Source organism: Carassius auratus, unplaced genomic scaffold (assembly GCF_003368295.1).
Source record: "Carassius auratus strain Wakin unplaced genomic scaffold, ASM336829v1 scaf_tig00009130, whole genome shotgun sequence".
In the NCBI taxonomy this organism is placed as follows: domain Eukaryota; kingdom Metazoa; phylum Chordata; class Actinopteri; order Cypriniformes; family Cyprinidae; genus Carassius; species Carassius auratus.
Genome location: NW_020524006.1, coordinates 137636 through 155784, shown reverse-complemented (window position 1 = coordinate 155784; position 18149 = coordinate 137636). Strand labels below are relative to the sequence as shown.

General features: G+C 37.9%; 1 protein-coding gene across 2 annotated transcripts; it reads right to left on the bottom strand.

Annotated features, from left to right (window-relative positions):
* Window positions 1-134: 134 nt before the first annotated feature.
* Window positions 135-8755, bottom strand: LOC113072466 (ER membrane protein complex subunit 9-like). 2 transcript variants are annotated; one of them, XM_026245447.1, is made up of 6 exons: window positions 8599-8755; window positions 5238-5432; window positions 3370-3446; window positions 1282-1351; window positions 1104-1198; window positions 135-1023 (listed from the first exon to the last, which is right to left on the bottom strand). In XM_026245447.1, exons 2-6 carry the CDS (start codon window positions 5430-5432, stop codon window positions 843-845), a joined length of 618 nt encoding a protein of 205 aa, XP_026101232.1. In that variant the 5' UTR covers window positions 8599-8755; the 3' UTR covers window positions 135-842. The 2 variants fall into 2 exon arrangements, with proteins under 2 accessions (XP_026101232.1, XP_026101233.1); XM_026245448.1 differs by having other exon boundaries at window positions 5238-5446; window positions 8599-8754.
* Window positions 8756-18149: the final 9394 nt, after the last annotated feature.

Sequence of the window (18149 nt, the reverse complement as noted above, 5' to 3'; positions counted from 1 at the left end):
AGGGATGTTCCAAATTGAAGTGAAATAGATTGAGGAAAATGTAATAGAATGCTATTAGCCATTACTGATTTCAGTGCCAGTTTAGTTTCATCACACGGACCAAAAAAACTACACAAAAAACAGCCCACATATAATTTTTCTAAATATTTTCTTTTATGTTCCACAGATGAAAGTCAGTCATACAGGTTAGGAAATGCAAACGTCATCAGTGCTGCATTGGAAAAAAGGCATTAAAACAGCAAATAGAAACTCCAGACAGGCCTGAAGATTCACATTTTGTAGGACACACCCGGAATCATACACTCACACAATTCTGAGCTAATTTGCTTTCAGTCTGCTGAAAGGAATCATCTAAATTATTAGAGAATGGATTAGCTCACAACTTCCTTCATATAGTTAAAGCTGAATACTACATGACAACAATAAAATCTCTTGAAACTTTTCTCTTTTTTTGTATTAAGTCTGTAAAATTGAGAACCTCATGTTGTGAAAGCACCTGAGGGACCATACGTAGTTTCATTACAGATTAATTTGATGTTTAGATAGATGTATATACAGATCTTAAAAACTAACCAAGTAATGACAGACGATCAAAGTAAGAAAAAATATGCTGCTTGTATTACGATTCCCCCTCAATGTGTGTGTTAATTTTTAGGGTCAAACCACCAAATCATACCAAACTAAAGAAGATGGTTATTTTTGCATATATTGAGGACATCATGTATATAACATATGTCAAAATGAAATACGATGAACTGAGTCAAATAATCTTAAAAACACAATTTTGAGGCAACGCATAGAGGGGAAAAAACTATGACGTGTGGAGACTTATGTCTATATGGTTAAACATTTCCATTGGCTGGGGAGACCAGCTTCAGGATCTTGGCATTGAGTTTCTGATTGGTCCAATCTTTTGTGATGTCATCCAAATGGCTGTCAAAGTCCACCAATAGTCCCTGATCACCAGAGCTGAGCAGCTGATTAACTATGGAACAGGTTTCTTCCCACTGCCGAAGCATTATTCTTAAGAATACACATCATTAATTAATTGCAATGCAGCATTATCATCAACAAAGCAGCAGATGCTTTTAGATTTGTCTTATGTGTGTTTGTCTTTGAGAGCCCAGCGGCCATCTTTACGCTCATACACCACGATCGGAGGAACACGGCCGCCTGGAAACATCTTTTCTCCATCAATCTGAAGAACAAACATTTGTTCCCTTTAAAACCAAAGGACTTTTCCAATTCACTTTTGCACCAAGGTGACAATTTCTGAATTACCATAAGCAACACGGCATTGTTACACTGCTCGAAGATCTTCTCTGCAATCTTCAATGCACATGGTGTAGGGCTGGAAAAAACAAACAAAAAACAGTGTGAGAAAAACAAGGGGTTAAAGCAAAAAAAAAAAAAAAAAAAAAAAATCTTAAGCCTGAACTTTTTTTCTGGGGATTGCAGGGGCGGACACATATACAGGGTTATTTGGAATTTCCTTGAAACTAATTAGTAATGTATCTGCAATATCATTAGCCCTTGACAGGCTCAGACTACAGATTATGGTAGGATAAAACAGCAATAACAAGAAAGGTTACTCACTACAATAGGTGCAAACACATGTAACATTTAGGATGCTTTTGATATCAAGTTTTGCTGGTTAGCTTTGTCCTTGACAGGGTACAAGATGACTTACAATCTAAAACATGACATTTCTGAAATTGTTTTGTTTAAAATAAATAATGGTAAATTAAAATACTAGGAAATTAATATAAAATAGGAAATATACAGAGACAGTTTACTACAGAAAACTACAGTTCAGTTCAATTAACAACAAGAAACATTAAATGGTCCAAGAACTGGTAACTTAAACAGGGTTTGTACAGATACTGAAAAATACAATTCCAGGACTTTCAAGGACTTGCACTATTTTTTGGTTTTCAAGGACTAAAATCAGATCTCACTTATCAATATTGTTATCTTCAAATTATAATAAATAAACTAATAAAAAATGGTGCAAATAAAGTGCAGCACATGCAAAGAATGCAATGACTGTGGCAACTGTAGTATTTAATAGTCTACTATGGTAAAGTTACCGCTTTCATTATTTAAACAGATTATTATTATTATTTATGAATATGATTGCCCTGAAGAATGAAAGCTATGTCATACACGTGGAAAACTATGAGCTATATCACGCTCACAGACAATCGGGATACGATTACAATACACTAAGCTCACAAGGTGAGGCAAAATGCAGTTACATGGTTCACTAGAATGACACAATGTTTTAATACTTAAAGAAATTTTCAAATGACAAAATATTTGTCTTTTAAATCACAAAAAGTAAAACAATGCATTTGTATTTTGAAATGTTATTACTAATTTAGTGCTTAACTAATGATAATTTTGCTAATCAAATAATGTACTTATTATTTTGACAAGTGAGTAATCTGATATTTTTTATTAATACAAATAGAACTAAGTGGAAAAACAGGATTTAATGACTATGTTTATATATAAAGTAACAATGAGGCAATAGTAATTGGCCTCAAATTAAGTATAAAAACTACATGGTTTTATTGAACAACACTGTTAAATAATGTAATATGCCTAGACTATATTATAACAAATTACCTGCATAGGGAGCCAATGGCCTGGTGATATTTCATGTGATTCAACAAAGTTTAAATCAATAAAATTTTTAAACTTGGCCACATGCAAAGTCAGAAACTTTTATTTTGAGATCACAATGTACAAGAAATCTCATAATAAGAAATATGTTGATGTATTCTCCTGTATTGGCATAGGTTTCAATGATTTATATTAAACAGATCAAGTGAGTTTTCCCAGATGAACGTTAAGCAACCCAAACTCAATGCATATGAAGAGGAAGAGTTTTTCCGAGCAATCTATACTGGTAAATTACCGTAAAGAGATCATGTGTGAACAGGACCTTTTAAAAAAATACAGGTAAATTTGTTCTAACAATCATACCGTTCTTATGGAGATGATGTGATTACTCCGACCTGTTTACAAAGATCCGCTGCTTTTTTATGTAAATATGACACTAGGTAGAAATCTTTGTTAATTTTTCAATGTGTTTCTCTCGAGACCCAGGCTAATTCTTTTCCATTCATCAGCTAATGCACATGTGTTTATAAGAGCAAAAACTTCTGATTGGCTTTTGTAATGTTGTTTGTTAATGAAAGCAGTGTTCCTCTCATACATTGGTAGACAAAATCATGAACTTAAACATGATATCAACACCCGTAGCCAAATGCCGCAAGTCGGAGATCCATTACAGTGCCAGAGAACTTTAAGCCCTGAAAAAGTAAAATGCAAGATGAAAAAAAAAAAAAAGTTAAAAAGTACCTGCTGTCTGAGACACAAGCATTGGCTTGATAATATCCCACAATCCTTTGCTGTGTTTGCAAACACCAAACATCGACCTACAACAGGAAACAATGACATGTATTCTACAAAAGAAGCATTTAAACTTTACATTTAATCATTTAAAGTTCTTTTCATTTCTGTGAAAGAAAAGAACAAGATTTAGATCCTATTGAAAGTTATTCTTTACACATATGTGTGTGTATATACACACACATATATACAAACATACATACATACATACACACACAGGTGCTGGTCATATAATTAGAGTATTATCACAAAGTTGATTTAACTAATTACATTCAAAAAGTGAAACTTGTATATTATATTCATTCATTACACACAGACTGATATTTCATATGTTAATTTTTTTTTAATTTTGATGATTATAACTGACAACTAAGGAAAATCCAGAATTCAGTATGTCAGAAAATTAGAATGTTATGAAAAGGTTCAATATTGAAGACGCCTGGTGCCACACTCTAATCAGCTAATTAACTCAAAACAGCTCTAAAGCCTTTAAATGGTCTCTCAGTCTAGTTTTATAGGCTACACAATCATGGGGAAGACTGCGGACTTGACAGTTGTCCAAAAGACGACCATTGACACCTTGCACAAGGAGGGCAAGACACAAAACGTCATTGCAAAAGAGGCTGGCTGTTCAAAAAACTCTGTGTCCAAGCACATTAATAGAGAGGTGAAGGCAAGGAAAATATGTAGTAGAAAACCGAACCGCACCCTGGAGAGGAATGTGAAACAAAACCCATTCAAAAATGTGGGGGAGATTCACAAAGAGTGGACTTCAGCTGGAGTCAGTGCTTCAAGAACTGCTACTCGCAGATGTATGCAAGACATGGGTTTCAGCTGTCGCATTCCTTGTGTCAAGCAACTCTTGAACAACAGACAGTGTCAGAAGCATCTAAAGACAAAAAGGACTGGACTGCTGCTAAATGCTCCAAAGTTATGTTCTCTGATGAAGGTAAATTTAGCATTTCCCTTTGGAAATCAGGGTCTCTGAGTCTGGAGGAAGAGCGGAGAGGCACACAATCCACGTTGCTTGAGGTCCAGTGTAAAGTTTCCACAGTCAGTGATGGTTTGAGGTGCCATGTCATCTGCTGGTGTTGGTCCAAGTTTTGAGTGCTGTACATGCTCATACTTTTCATGTTCATACTTTTCAGTTGGCCAAGATTTCTTAAGTAATATTCTAATTTTCTGAGATACTGAATCTGGGATTTTCCTTAGTTTCAGTTATAATCATCAAAATTAAAAGAAATATACATGTGACATATATCAGTCTGTGTGTAATGAATGAATATACTATACAAGTTTAATTTTTTTGAATGGAATTAGTGAAATAACTTTTTGATGATATTCTAATTATATGACCAGCACCTGTATATTTGAAAATCCAATACACTTTATATACAGAAAACAGAAGCTCAAACATTTCAATAAATGGATAAGAGAGAATAATAAAATATCTTCATTTTGTGATCCCAAAACGACACGTTTAGAACAACAGAAGTGTCAGTAAATGATGACTTTTTTTTTTTGGTGAACTACCCCTTTAAGGGATACAGTCACCAAAGTAAAATTAGTTCAGTTTAAGGAAGTCCTAAATGTGTTTCACCTATTTTCATTTAACAATTTTAAATTCATGACGCTTTTAAATCTTAAAGCTAATGACACAAAGACGTTCTTATACACAATCACTACTTTTGTAGTTTTGCAATGAAAAATCGTATCAGAAATAAAAACAATTGCCGAATAAATGCTGGCACTCGCTGGATTAAATGCAGCGGCATGTGAATTTTTCCACTGCAAATACTTATTAAAAGCACACTTACCTGTGTAAGAGCAAGCTGTGTGATTGGAGCCAGGGACAAGTGCGTGTGGAGCAGTGGCACACAGTCTGTGATACATACAGCCCCCCCTGCTGGACTGGAAGACAACAGTAGGCCGTTCACACTGCAGCGAGGAAACTGACTTGCATGTAGGTACATTTTGGCATAAGCCAGACAGGACAACTCCACCTCGCCCATCTGAAAACAACCCACAAGGGGGGAAAAGGGTCATAATATTTCTGTAGATAGCACTAGATGTTCACAGTACTATTAATTGCAAGTAGACATGTGCCGGTATTCAGTAATGCGATATATCACGGTAATGAATATACAAGATAAATACCGTGAATATTGTATATTACAAATTATTCCGAATTTGGAATGCATTTTAAGAACAATTTTCCCATCAACTGGTCAAAATGCACAACACCACTGTATGATTAATTCACTAGTTAACAAACTGCCAATGAAAGTCTTCTGAACATTCATCAATCTAAGGTATTCCTATATTTAATAACACATTGTAAAAATTGTAAGATGCAGCGGTGTTATTTAATGAGTTATCATGAACTAAGACTTGTATTTTTTAAAAGACCTTGAGAAACAGAAAAACGACTGTAACGTTTTTTACTTCCAAATTAATTATAGGCAATACACTGGAATTTTAACAGTGAGATGTTTTCGTAATTAAATTTATCTACATTAAAAAACTGTGAGCTCAAACTTGATTTTTTTTTTTACCCTATTTTGAAGTTAATGTACTCTGCCTTTGCATTGTCTGCAAAACGTTTGAAGTCAAACCAAGGCAAAAGGTAGTAACTTCCACATTATCAATATTTGGTTGAAGATCACCATTTACAAAATTGTTATAGTAACAACTGTATTAAATCAAGTGATCATGGGTTGTCTCATATAGGCTATTGCATATACAGTAGAATTGTGACTGTATTATGTTTTTTTTTTTTTTTTTGTAAAAAGCAGACTTAAAGTGAAACAAAAGTGGATACCGTGGATACAAATTTACTTGCTATGCTCAGTAACTTAAAGGAATGCTAGACATAGCATAATTGCTTTTATATTGGTTTGTATGAAATAGCCTAACCTAAAAGAATAACTTGTGGATTTATGTGAACACCAGCAAATGGGAATAATGCTCAGAATGGTTGTGGATTAAACATCTTCGATCAGTCCGATGACGTCGACATGGATTAATTTGATCAGGTTACAAGAAAAGGTACGATATAGATTTAATTGTGAACTGTTAGTAGACTACTGATTGCATGATTGAACACTGTATAACGCCAAACAGGCATCGTAACTTCATATTGATGCATGGCTAAACAAAGGCAGAAAGCGGTAACTCAATATGAGCATTTCCAAACAAAGTGAAAGAGCAGTAACTGGTGTTATAATGTGTTCTGCCTCGGTATCTCTGGGGCTTTTCGAAGTTACACTTGAGATGACCCATAACTTTTTGTGAAAAAACAACAAGATTGACACATGATAAAGGATGTCTTGAATGTCCTAAAAATATCAATAACTAATTACAAAAATCGAAGTTATGGTCTTTTGCCTTTGCACGGCCGTATTGCTTTATTGTATTTAAATGTTCAGTTATTTTTTTTATAAGAAAAAAGTTATTTAACCTGTTATCCTGTATTATGATCACTTTTTTTAAACTAAATTTCAACAATTAATCGCAACAGGAAAATTTGATACCGGCATATCCCTAATTGCAAGTAGTCGTGGTTATTCAGATCATTTAAGGAATATTTTTCTTGTAAAAGGGCTGTAATGTCATCTTGGATCTAGAACACGAGGAATCTATTGATGATTATTTATCTTGGTGTTTTGTTCATGTGTTTAATGGTCATAAACTCAGAAGGCAGATGAGCAGAAAAAGTTACAAGACTGAAACTAAATTTGAGCGTGTGTCTTACACGAAGTAAAAAATAAATAAATAAATAAATAATCACTATTTGCATGTGTTGATATGGGTGTTTTGCAGGTAACCCTGTGATGGACTTGTTTTGAAAGCAAGAGTCTGCCAATCAGTGCGTCAGGATGCAGCAGTCAGAGCAGCGATCATCATGTGATCACCGTGTCGGAGGACGAGGTTTGGATGGCATTAAAGCGAGTGCATCACACATCCTAACACAGGTTAATAAAGCCAGGCAAAGGCTGTACCATCTGCAACAGTGGAGGAAATTCAGTCTCTCACCAGTAATCCTGAAAACTTTCTATTCAGGGGCTATAGAAAGTGTACTGACTCTCAGATGTATTTCAGAGTGGTATGAGAAACAGCTCCAGTCAAGATGCAAAGCCCTGCAGAGAGTTGTGCACTTAGCAGAGCGCATCTCTGGGTCTGCTTTCCACTCTCTGCAGGACATTACCTCAAACGCTGCAAAAGCAGAGCTGTTAAAATCATCAAGGACTCTTTTTGCACATTTGCCTCTTGTACATCCCTGTGTATCTAAATATTTAAGACTACAGTTTACTTTCATGCACATTATTTTTCGTTCTATATTTAATTCTACAGTATACATCGTTTTATTATTTTATTCTTATATTTTTATTGTTTACTTTTATTTCATTCTATATATATATATATATATATATATATATATATATATATATATATATATATATATATGTGTATATTTTAATCTGTGTTGTATTCTTTAATAATTGCACTGTCCATGGAGCGGACCTGACTCACATTTCACTGCTGGTTATATATGTAATTGTGTATGTGACGAATAAAAATCTTGAATCCATCGGTCCAGTGTGTTTCCCTGCCTTTGTCCTGAGACGGCCCATTAAGACACAAAGTTTGTTTGGAAGATGGGTGACAGGATGCAAAATAAGCATGCAATGTCCAAGCTAATCAAAACAAACTGTCGACTAAATCAAATCTAGGAAGGTTTCTTTCTAAATTGTTGAACTGCAATATTCATAATCTATGTCCAGCAAAGCAATTCTACCGGTTTATGAAAGTAGAAACAGTTTAAACACGTGTGTGAAAGGATTGTATTATGCTCGACGTTCACACAGGCTGGTGCTCATAATTTCAAACGCCCTGATATCATCTGAAGATTACACTTAATTGAAACAGGTAAGTTAACGTTAACGTTAATGTCTTTAAATGAGCATATCTGTTATTAAAGTTGACAGGTCTTCCAGCTGGATTACAACCAAGTCGTTCCACACTATGAAGAAAGTGAGTAAGTTACGAGATTTGATTCGCGTGATTTGGTAAACGATTGATTGACAAATAATTGACGTGCAATACAATGTAATGTACATCTATGAAGCGTTGATCACAGCCGATTCATTTATCATAAATCCACAGAAGAATACTTACCTTTGTGTGGTTTGCTTTTTCAGTAATCAAATATGAAATCTTAATTATTTATTCAGACACATTAAAAACAAGAATATTTGACTGTTTACTCCATGAGAACTGTCCTTTTCTTCATGAAGCCACCGTTCAACCTCGTGCATATTTCGCACGTTACTGCCGCCTGCCGGTCCTTAGTGGAACATACATCAGTTGTTTTGTTTGCCGGGTGTACTTGTGTCTTTGAACTATTCATTTAACTTTTTAACGTGGGCAAACTATGCATATCCTGTGTTCAGAGCCTTTAAATAGCAGCTCAGCAAATTATAATTAAAAACTGCTGCAATCAATTAAATACTCAATTAATAATTAAAGGAATAGCTCACCCAGAAAATGAAAATTTGCTAAAAATTTACTGAAAGGGCTAGAATAAATGTATTTTATTCATGATTTTATATCATTTGTATATTACTGAATATAATCGGCTATCACTAATAGGCTTTGAAGTGGAAGATTTATAAAACAATGACACATTTTAAATTGAGTTTTGTAGTGATTATTTAAAAAATAAAAAATAATTTATTTTGTTCTGCAGAAATGAAACCGCATTCTCTAATTCATGTTAAAATACCCAGCTAAAAATGCTGGCAGATTGTAGGTCTAATGTAGGCCCTCCTGCTCGTGTCAAAGCAATGCCAGCAGCGCAGCAATTCTATCAATATGGTGCAAGGGAAGAGGAAAAATAGGAAAGAAAGTGAGCGAGGTAAGGATAAGGAATTTTCTTAACATATAAGAAGGATACAAGTTGTATGTCACCAAGCTGCACTAGAGTTGTCTTGGCTAAGACTTCAAGAAGCCTATGCCACTCCAGAAGTGATAGAGAGCACCCTGATCAAATGTTCAGATAGCTTTCCTTGTCTTTCTTCAAAATATCACACAAAACTTAAATAGCTAAATAGACCTAAGTATGGAGTTGATTTATCTCTAAAGTAGATGAATACCAGCCTGGATTGGTTTATCTTGATTTTTTACACATTTTGTTTGCAGTGAGGACAAAGCCAGGAACGATGCTAGTTTTATGCTCTCAGAAAGTAGTCACACTTTCAACCGAAATGAAAGTTCTCTATTCAAGTACAGTGTTTCCAAAACCCCTGTGTCAGTGCAGAAGACAGACATGTCTAAAAATACTCAGTTGGAATTTATGCAATATTCCAGACACTGCCAAAAATATTTAATTAAACGCTGCCCTCTTCATAACAAATTTCATCCTCCACCGAAATGTAGAGCCTTCAGAAGAAAATCATTAACAGAGCGCAAGAACCTCTTTTTAAGTGTTGCTCTCCAAATCATATGGCCAGAGAATGTCATCTGGCACTTAAATGCACAGAATATAAGTCTGATAGACATTGCATAACCATATATCCTGATACTGCTCCATTCCCATTTAAGATGTAAGATGCAAGAACCAAAAACTCAAGGGCAAGATAGTGTTGCTCCTAAGATAACTTCAAGATGTACAGAAATTTGTGGAGAAGGTATTCACCCCAATTGTGTGCTTCAGATGTGTTTGGCGCATGTCTTTCCTCAAGTTCAACAAGAATGCTCCATGGATGATCAGTGTTATTTGTCACTGGCCAATTCAAGAGTTCTTCCAATTCATAGTTTCAGTCATTTCATGAAGACCTGGCGGGCAAAACATCCAGAACTGCAGCACTAGCCTGTCAAATTTCCATCTGTTCCAATCCAAAAATATCACCTCTCAAAAGATTAAAACAAAGATATGTGAACAAAATGCAAGTTTTGGCCATTAGCAATCTGTATAAAGCACAATATTTCAATCACAAAAAACAACTTTTCAGACATTCTAAAACATTTAATGTGAAAACATTTAATGTGCCTTTAAAACAGTAATATTAAATATTAAATATTCAGCACACACCTTATTGATGATGCGTGCAGGCAAACAAATAAGCCAGGAATATTGAACCAATCCGCTACATTTTTCAGTGTTTTCTTAAGAATGGTTTTCTTTGGGAAAACTTTTCATATTAAACTTTAAACAATGTGTTTATATACTGGGTTCATCTGCTTTCCTGTGCAAATTATGCTACATCAATAAGGTATATTTGGCCTTAAAATATTACTCTCTTACTACATTACTACTTTATGCAAACTCTTGTAAAGATAACTGGCAGTCAAGGGAGGAAAGCCTTGTTTTGCCAGACTTCTTGCATTATTGACAAACTATTTTCCTTGACACTGTAAAGCTGCTTTGATGCAAACAGTATTGTATAAGGCACAATACAACAAAGGTGACTTGACTTGACTTGATTCCATGTGGATGTTCCTGTAAGGGTGTGACGTCAAGTAAAAACTATGAATTGTTTGGAATCCAAAGCAGCCTGTCACCATAATTGCTGGAAACTTGTGCTGGATCCATTGAGATAAATGGAAAGTAAGCAAATGGTTTTCAAAGTAGAAGCTTTGGATGGTAGCTTGTTTCTGGACCTTCCTCAATTAACTGAGTGCAATGAGATCATGAGCAATAGATCTGAGATTCCCACACTATAGGTCGCTCTCGCTTATCCACATCTTAGGGCTGTGGCACAATAATTCTGAAGTTAGATCCGGATGCTCAGATCTTAATATTGTTGGGAAGAGATATGATTCATGTACACAAAGTGAGACAACAAATTTGCACAGCAACAACATAATGCTTCAAGCTAACGGAGAGTGTACCCCAGCTTCCTTTGGTGTTCTTGAGCTGGATAGTGTGTTTTTTGTACACTATAGCCAGACCACAGAGTGGTGCAGGGTGCTGTTTACCATTGTTTTACACATTTGAGTGGGAAAATTTCTTGAAGGGAGTTGGATGTCTGTTCTTTTTGAATACTAGTTTTCTCCTGTGTTTACATTAGAGAGAGAGACAGGTAAGGATATCTGTATTTTATCTTATTTTATTTTTGTACTGCAGGTAAGCCATTAAATCTAGTAAGCATAATTTTTTTGTTGTTGTTTTGGCCTTTTTCCCTACCGAAGCCTTTGTTTGATGAATTCCTACATTCTGTTAAATAAAATATCTTGGTTTATTTTGAAACTGGTGTTGCTGAGCATTTTTGTGTGTCTGCCCTGGGACCCTGGACACGGCAGTCCTTTCAGCCTCTCCTCTCTATTTTTGTTACACACCTCTTCTTACCCCTATATTTTTTAAAGGAGTGCAAAGGTACACACATTGTAGGATGGGGTATAGTGGTTAAGTGAAACCATAGGTAGTGGTTGCTCCTATTCTGCCTTCACTTTGGTGTCTCTCTTCCTGAAGTTTAACAGATAGATAAACTCTTTCCAACACATTGACTTGTGGGAGAATGAAGACACAAGGATTGTGGGAAATGTAGTTCAAAAGGTGACAGACACCGTGGGGAAGGAGGACATCTAGTGGTTACCCAGGGAACACAAACCAGACACTGTGACATAACCCCCCTCTATGGAGCAGCTACCAGACGCTCCAAGACTTGACCGTCAAAACAAGAGACCAGGAGGGATGTGGACTGGAGAAGGCTCACGGGCTGGATGGGGGGGAACAGAGAGAAGAGGGCAAAAAAAACACAAAACAAATTAAAAAAAACCAACAAAACATAAGTCCTGGAAGGACTGAATGTTCAGTGGCCCAGGGCCAAACCGACAGGGCAGGAATACAGGGTGGAGCAAGGTGGAATTGGAGCCATGCGGTTGAGTCAGAAACCCACCAGGGCGGCGCAGAAGACCACCATATCCGTGCGGTCGAAACAGAAGACCACCAGGGTGGCGCAGAAGACCACCACAACTGTGTGGTCGAAACAGAAGACCACCAGGGCGGCGCAGAAGACCACCACATCCGTGCGGTCGAAACAGAAGCCCACTAGGGTGGCGCAGAAGACCACCATATCCATGCAGTCGAGACCGAAGCCCACCAGGGTGGCGCAGAAGACCACCACAACTGTGCGGTCGAGACAGAAGCCCACCAGGGCGGCGCAGAAGACCCCCATATCCATGCAGTCGAGACCGAAGCCCACCAGGGTGGCGCAGAAGACCACCACATCCGTGCGGTCGAGACAGAAGCCCACCAGGGCGGTGCAGAAGACCACCACAGCCGTGCGGTCGAGACAGGAGCCCACCAGGGTGGCGCAGAAGACCACCACATCCGTGCGGTCGAGACAGGAGCCCACCAAGGCAGCACAGAATACCACCACGACTCTGGGGGGTCATCAGTGACTTGCCCCCGACTCTGGGGGGTCATCTGTGACTTGCCCCGACTCTAAAAAGTCAACGGTGACTTGCCCGACTCTGGAAAGTCAACGGGGACCTGACTCGACTCTGGAAAGTCAACGGGGCTGGCGGCCATCTTGTGCAGCGGCACTGGCTCGGCAGACATGCATCTCCTATCCCCTCTCCGTTCACAATGGCAAGACGGCAGCTCCAATCTGTCCCTCACGAGCCCTTGATAATGCTAATGGGGAATTGGCTGAGTGCAATGATTAGTGACCAGGGACAGCTGAGTGCAATGAAGACACAAGGATCGTGAGAAATGTAGTTCAAAATGTGACAGACACCGTGGGGAAGGAGGACATCTAGTGGTTACCCAGGGAACACAAACCAGACACTGTGACATACACTATGTACTTATGCACTATGTACTCAACCCTTTAGTGTATGAATTACATTATTACATTAAGGTTATTTTGTCATTTATAATCAGAGTCTGATAGTTAAATTATTTCTGATTCTGCACTGTCTTTATGAAATCAAAGGCAGCGAAGGATACATCTATGCTGCCTTCAAATTTTGATCAGAAGAAGGTATCTCCAGAGACAGGCAGTAAAGTAGAATTTTGCCCAAAATGCTACATCTGGCTATGCCCAGATGTCTTAATAATATATTCTTAATAATTACATGGATTTAACTGCTTTTTACTTCGTATTCCTAAAATGTGGGGATGTTTATTATGCCAGAAAATTTAAATTACATTTTGCTTGCAAGTAGTTTCATATTTTAAGGAAAGTTCACAATGTTTTACTATCATTGTACTCAAATGACCTCTTAACTTTTTAATCAAAGGAAAATATGGTATTGAAAGCCCTGTTTAATAACTGTGGCTATACAAAAAAGGTAAAGACACTAACAAGTTTATTTATGAGCTTTAGCCACTGCATCACCTCTCTCTGAGAAGTACCTGCAGATAAACTTTACTACATGACAAAATGAATACATATGAGCAGTCTAAAATAAATTGCACCTTTACAATCTTTAGTAAACATAATGTACTGAAATAGGAGGGACTTGCATATTCTCAGTGGCCATTGATTTATTATATCCTATATAAATGTGTGAAATAGTGAATGGTGACTAAGGCTCCGGACTCCTTTTGATGCATCTCTTTTGTGCCCCACTGAAAATAGAAGTCAAACACATTTGGTAGTTTAACATTTTATTCTTGAGTAAATTTAGCTTTGGTAACTTGAGAAAATAATATCCTATAATAAATGTTTATTCCTTTTTGTGTGCATTTGATTTTAAATATGTCTTTCTATATTAGTCTTATACAAAACATTTGTATGCTAAAACTGTAAACTCCTTGTTACAAGTATGGTATAACCATCACTTCTACCACAAAAGTTTGCTTTGTAAGTAATCTTCTTGATCGATCTAAACAGTCTGACACCGTGGTATAATGAGAACCCTTGCACCCTAAAGAGAGCAATCTGGAAAAAAGAGCGCAGCTGGAGGAAAACAAAAGTAGAGGTATTTTGCATTGTTTGGCAGGAAAGTAACCTATCCTAGCGAAAAGCATAAAAAACTGCTAGATCTGATTACTTTTTGTCTAGGATATGTCCCAAAACCTTCAAACAAATAAAGCAAAAAAATAAAAAAACACAACTTGACCCCAAACACTGAGTTAATTACAGAGCAATCTCAAATCTCTCTTTTCTGTCCAAGATACTAGAAAATGTAAAATCCTCACAATTATATTCCTACTTAAGAGTAAAATGGTATATGTGAAAATGTCCAGTCAGGATTGAGACCATATCATAATACTGAGCCTGCTCTCATTAGAGTTACAAGTGACCTGCTCTTATCATCTGGTCGTGGTTGTAGCTGACCGCCATCCATTCATAGCAGTGAATTAAGAGGTATCATATTGATCACTAGTGTATCACTAGTTTGGAGTACCTCAAAGCTCAGTAAAAATGCTGATACTCTTCACACTTTACATGGGAGATATCATAAGGAAACACTGTATTCACTGTTATGCTGATGATACTCTACATTTCTTCATGGCCCGGGGAAACATACCAATTTGAAAAATGTACGGAATTCATATTCAATATAAAAAACTGTATGATGAGTAATTTCTTACTGCTAAATTCTGAAAAACAGCAGTGTTAATTATAGGACCTAAAAACTCTGCATGTAATAATCTAGAATGCTGTCTACTTGAAGGCTGCCCTGTCAATTCCTCGTCATCAGTTAGGAACCTAGGTGTGCTATTTGATAGCAATTCAAGTTCAAGTCTGCTTTATTGTCAATTCTTCCACATGTACAGTACATACATACAGAGAATCGAAATTGCGTTACTCTCAGACCCCCGGTGCACACAGATAACATTAACATTAAAGCCTAAAAATCTAGATCAAAATATAAAATGTAGATACAACTATACAATAAGGGAATGTTAAAAAATAATAAAATTAATAATAAAATTAAAAATAAAGTTAAATTAAGCAGAGCAAGGCAAAAGGCAGATAGAGTGCAAATCAATGAAGTGAACAACAGTGCAGATAAAAGATTATTTAGTGCAAAAAAAAAAAAAGCTTATTAAGTCTGATTAAAGTGGCAAAGGGCTCAAGAGCAGTTATTTTATTAAACTGATTGATGAGGTAGTGGAATGACGTCAGTTCCATGGAGAATGAGGTAGTGAGCAGACCAAAGCTGCACAAAGTGACTGGTGCATGTCATCGTATATTAGTGGGGGGAGGGATCTGGGGGGGGGGGCAAGTTTGGGAGCGAGTTCAGTTTCCTGACAGCCTTGTGGATGAAGCTGTCCTTCAGTCTGCTGGTCCTGGCCTGGAGACTCCGCAGTCTCCTCCCTGATGGCAGCAGACTGAAGAAGCTGTGTGATGGGTGGGTGGGATCACCTGCAATGCAGAGGGCTTTGCGGGTGAAACGGGTTCCATAGATGTCCTGGAGGGAGGGGAGAGAGACACCAATGATCTTCTCAGCTGCTCTCACTATGCGTTGCAGAGTCTTTCGGCAGGACACGTTGCAGGCGCCATACCACACAGTGATGCAGCCTGTCAGGGTTCTCTCGATGGTCCCTCTGTAGAAGGTGTACATGATGGGGGGTGGGGCTCTGGCTCTCCTCAGTTTGCGGAGGAAGTAGAGACGTTGATTTGATTTATTGGCCAGTGCTGCTGTGTTTTCAGTCCAGGAGAGGTCCTCTGTGATGTGCACACCCAGGAACTTGGTGCTGCTCACTCTCTCCACAGTCGCACCATTGATGGTCAGAGGAACTTGCTGAGTGTGTGCTCTCCTGAAGTCTACAACAATCTCCTTCATCTTCTCCACGTTCAGAGAGAGATTGTTGTCACTGCACCACCCGGACAGGTGGCTCACCTCGCTCCTGTAGTTTGTCTCATCCTTGTTGCTAATGAGACCCACCACAGTCGTGTCATCCGCAAACTTAATGAAGAGGTTGGAGCTGTGTGACGGTGTGCAGTCATGGGACAGCAGAGTGAAGAGGAGGGGGCTCAGCACACATCCTTGGGGGGCCCCAGTGTTCAGTGTGATGGTGCTGGATGTGTTGCTGACGACCCGTACTGCCTGAGGTCTTCAAGTCAGAAAGTCCAACAGCCAGTTGCACAGCGAAGTGTTGACCCCCCAATCTTTCCAGAAATCTTTTTAGAAAGCCACATTTCTAGCATTTGAAAAAACTGCATTTTTCATCTAAGAAATATATCTAAATTATGACCTATGCTCTAAATGTAAAATGCAAAAATGTTAATCCATGCATTTATGACCTCAAGATTCGATTATTGTAATGCTTTATTGGCTGGTCGTTCTGCACGCTTAATAAACAAACTCCAGCTGGTTCAAAATACAGCAGCTAGAGTTCTTACTAGAACCAGGAAGTATGATCATATTACATGAGTGACGTGACATTCAGCCAAGTATGGTGACCCATACTCAAAATTCTCTCTGCAATTAACCCATCCGAAGTGCACACACACATAGCAGTGAACACACACACACACACTGTGAACACACCCGGAGCAGTGGGCAGTCATTTATGTTGCGGCATAAATGCGGCAGGGAGCAGTTGGGGGTTCGATGCCTTGCTCAAGGGCACCTAAGTCGTGGTATTGAAGGTGGAGAGAAAACTGTACATGCACCTACCTACAATTCCTTCCGGCCCGAGACTCGAACTCACAACCTTTCGATTGCGAGTCAGAGTTGCTAACCGTCAGGCCATGACTTCCCTAACCCGGTTCTGTCAACACTGCACTGGCTCTCTATTAAACATTGTATAGATTTTAAAATCTTGCTTATTACTTATAAAGCCCTGAATGGTTTAGCTCCTCAGTATTTAAACAATCTCATATTACATTAGAGTCCTTTGCGTCTGCTGTGTTTTCAAAACTCTGTCAGTTTGATAATACCTAGAATATCAAAATCAACTGTGAACAGCAGATCCTTTTCCTATTTAGCGCCCAACTCTGGAATAACCTACCTAAAATTGTTTGGGAGGCAGACACACTCTGTCAATTTAAACCTGGATTAAAGACCCATCTCTTTAAGGTGGTTTACACATAAAACACTAACACATTTCTAATATTCAGTTCCATTAAAGAATTTGTAAGCTGCAGTAATTAGGTTAATCAGAACACTTTCCATTCTTGCTACATCATTAGAATAATGGCATCTACGCTAATATTAGTCTGTTTCTCCCTTATTCTGTGTTCACCGTAGCCACCCAATCCAGTCTGATGCAGTCACCCAGATCCAGTACATTTACATTATATTTATTCATTTAGCTGATGCTTTTATCCAAAGCTACTTGCTATATATGTCAAAGGTCGCACGCCTCTGGAGCAACTAGGGGTTAAGTGTCTTGCTCAGGGACACATTGGTGTCTCACAGAGGATTCGAACCCAGGTCTCTCACACCACAGGCATGTGTCTTATCCACTGTGCCAACACCACCCCTTGTTTCCAGACCAGATGGTGGATCAGCACCTAGAGGACCTCTTGAGCCCTGAATGTCACCAGAGACCAGGACAACTAGAGCCCCAGAGACAGATCCACAGTGAAGACCTTGTCTCAGACGGCCACCAGGACAATACCACAGGGACCAGTTTAGTCCCCTGCACAAAGTGACTTTGCTGCAGCCTGAAACTGAACTGCTGGTTTCGTCTGGTCAGAGGAGAATTGACCCCCCTACTGAGCCTGGTTTCTCCCAAGGTTTTTTTCTACATTCTGTCACCAATGGAGGTTTTTTTAATTTATTTATTTATTTATTTATTTTTATTGTCATATTAAAAT

Bases quoted from the DNA above. Each gene is read 5' to 3' on its own strand.
- LOC113072466 (XM_026245447.1), bottom strand. From the start codon at position 5,432: ATGGGCGAGGTGGAGTTGTCCTGTCTGGCTTATGCCAAAATGTACCTA. The intron at 1,352-3,369 runs GTACTTTTTAAC...TGTTTTTTCCAG, and splicing joins GCTTGTGTCTCAGACAGCAG to CCCTACACCATGTGCATTGA. The intron at 1,199-1,281 runs GTAATTCAGAAA...TTTGTTCTTCAG, and splicing joins ACAATGCCGTGTTGCTTATG to ATTGATGGAGAAAAGATGTT.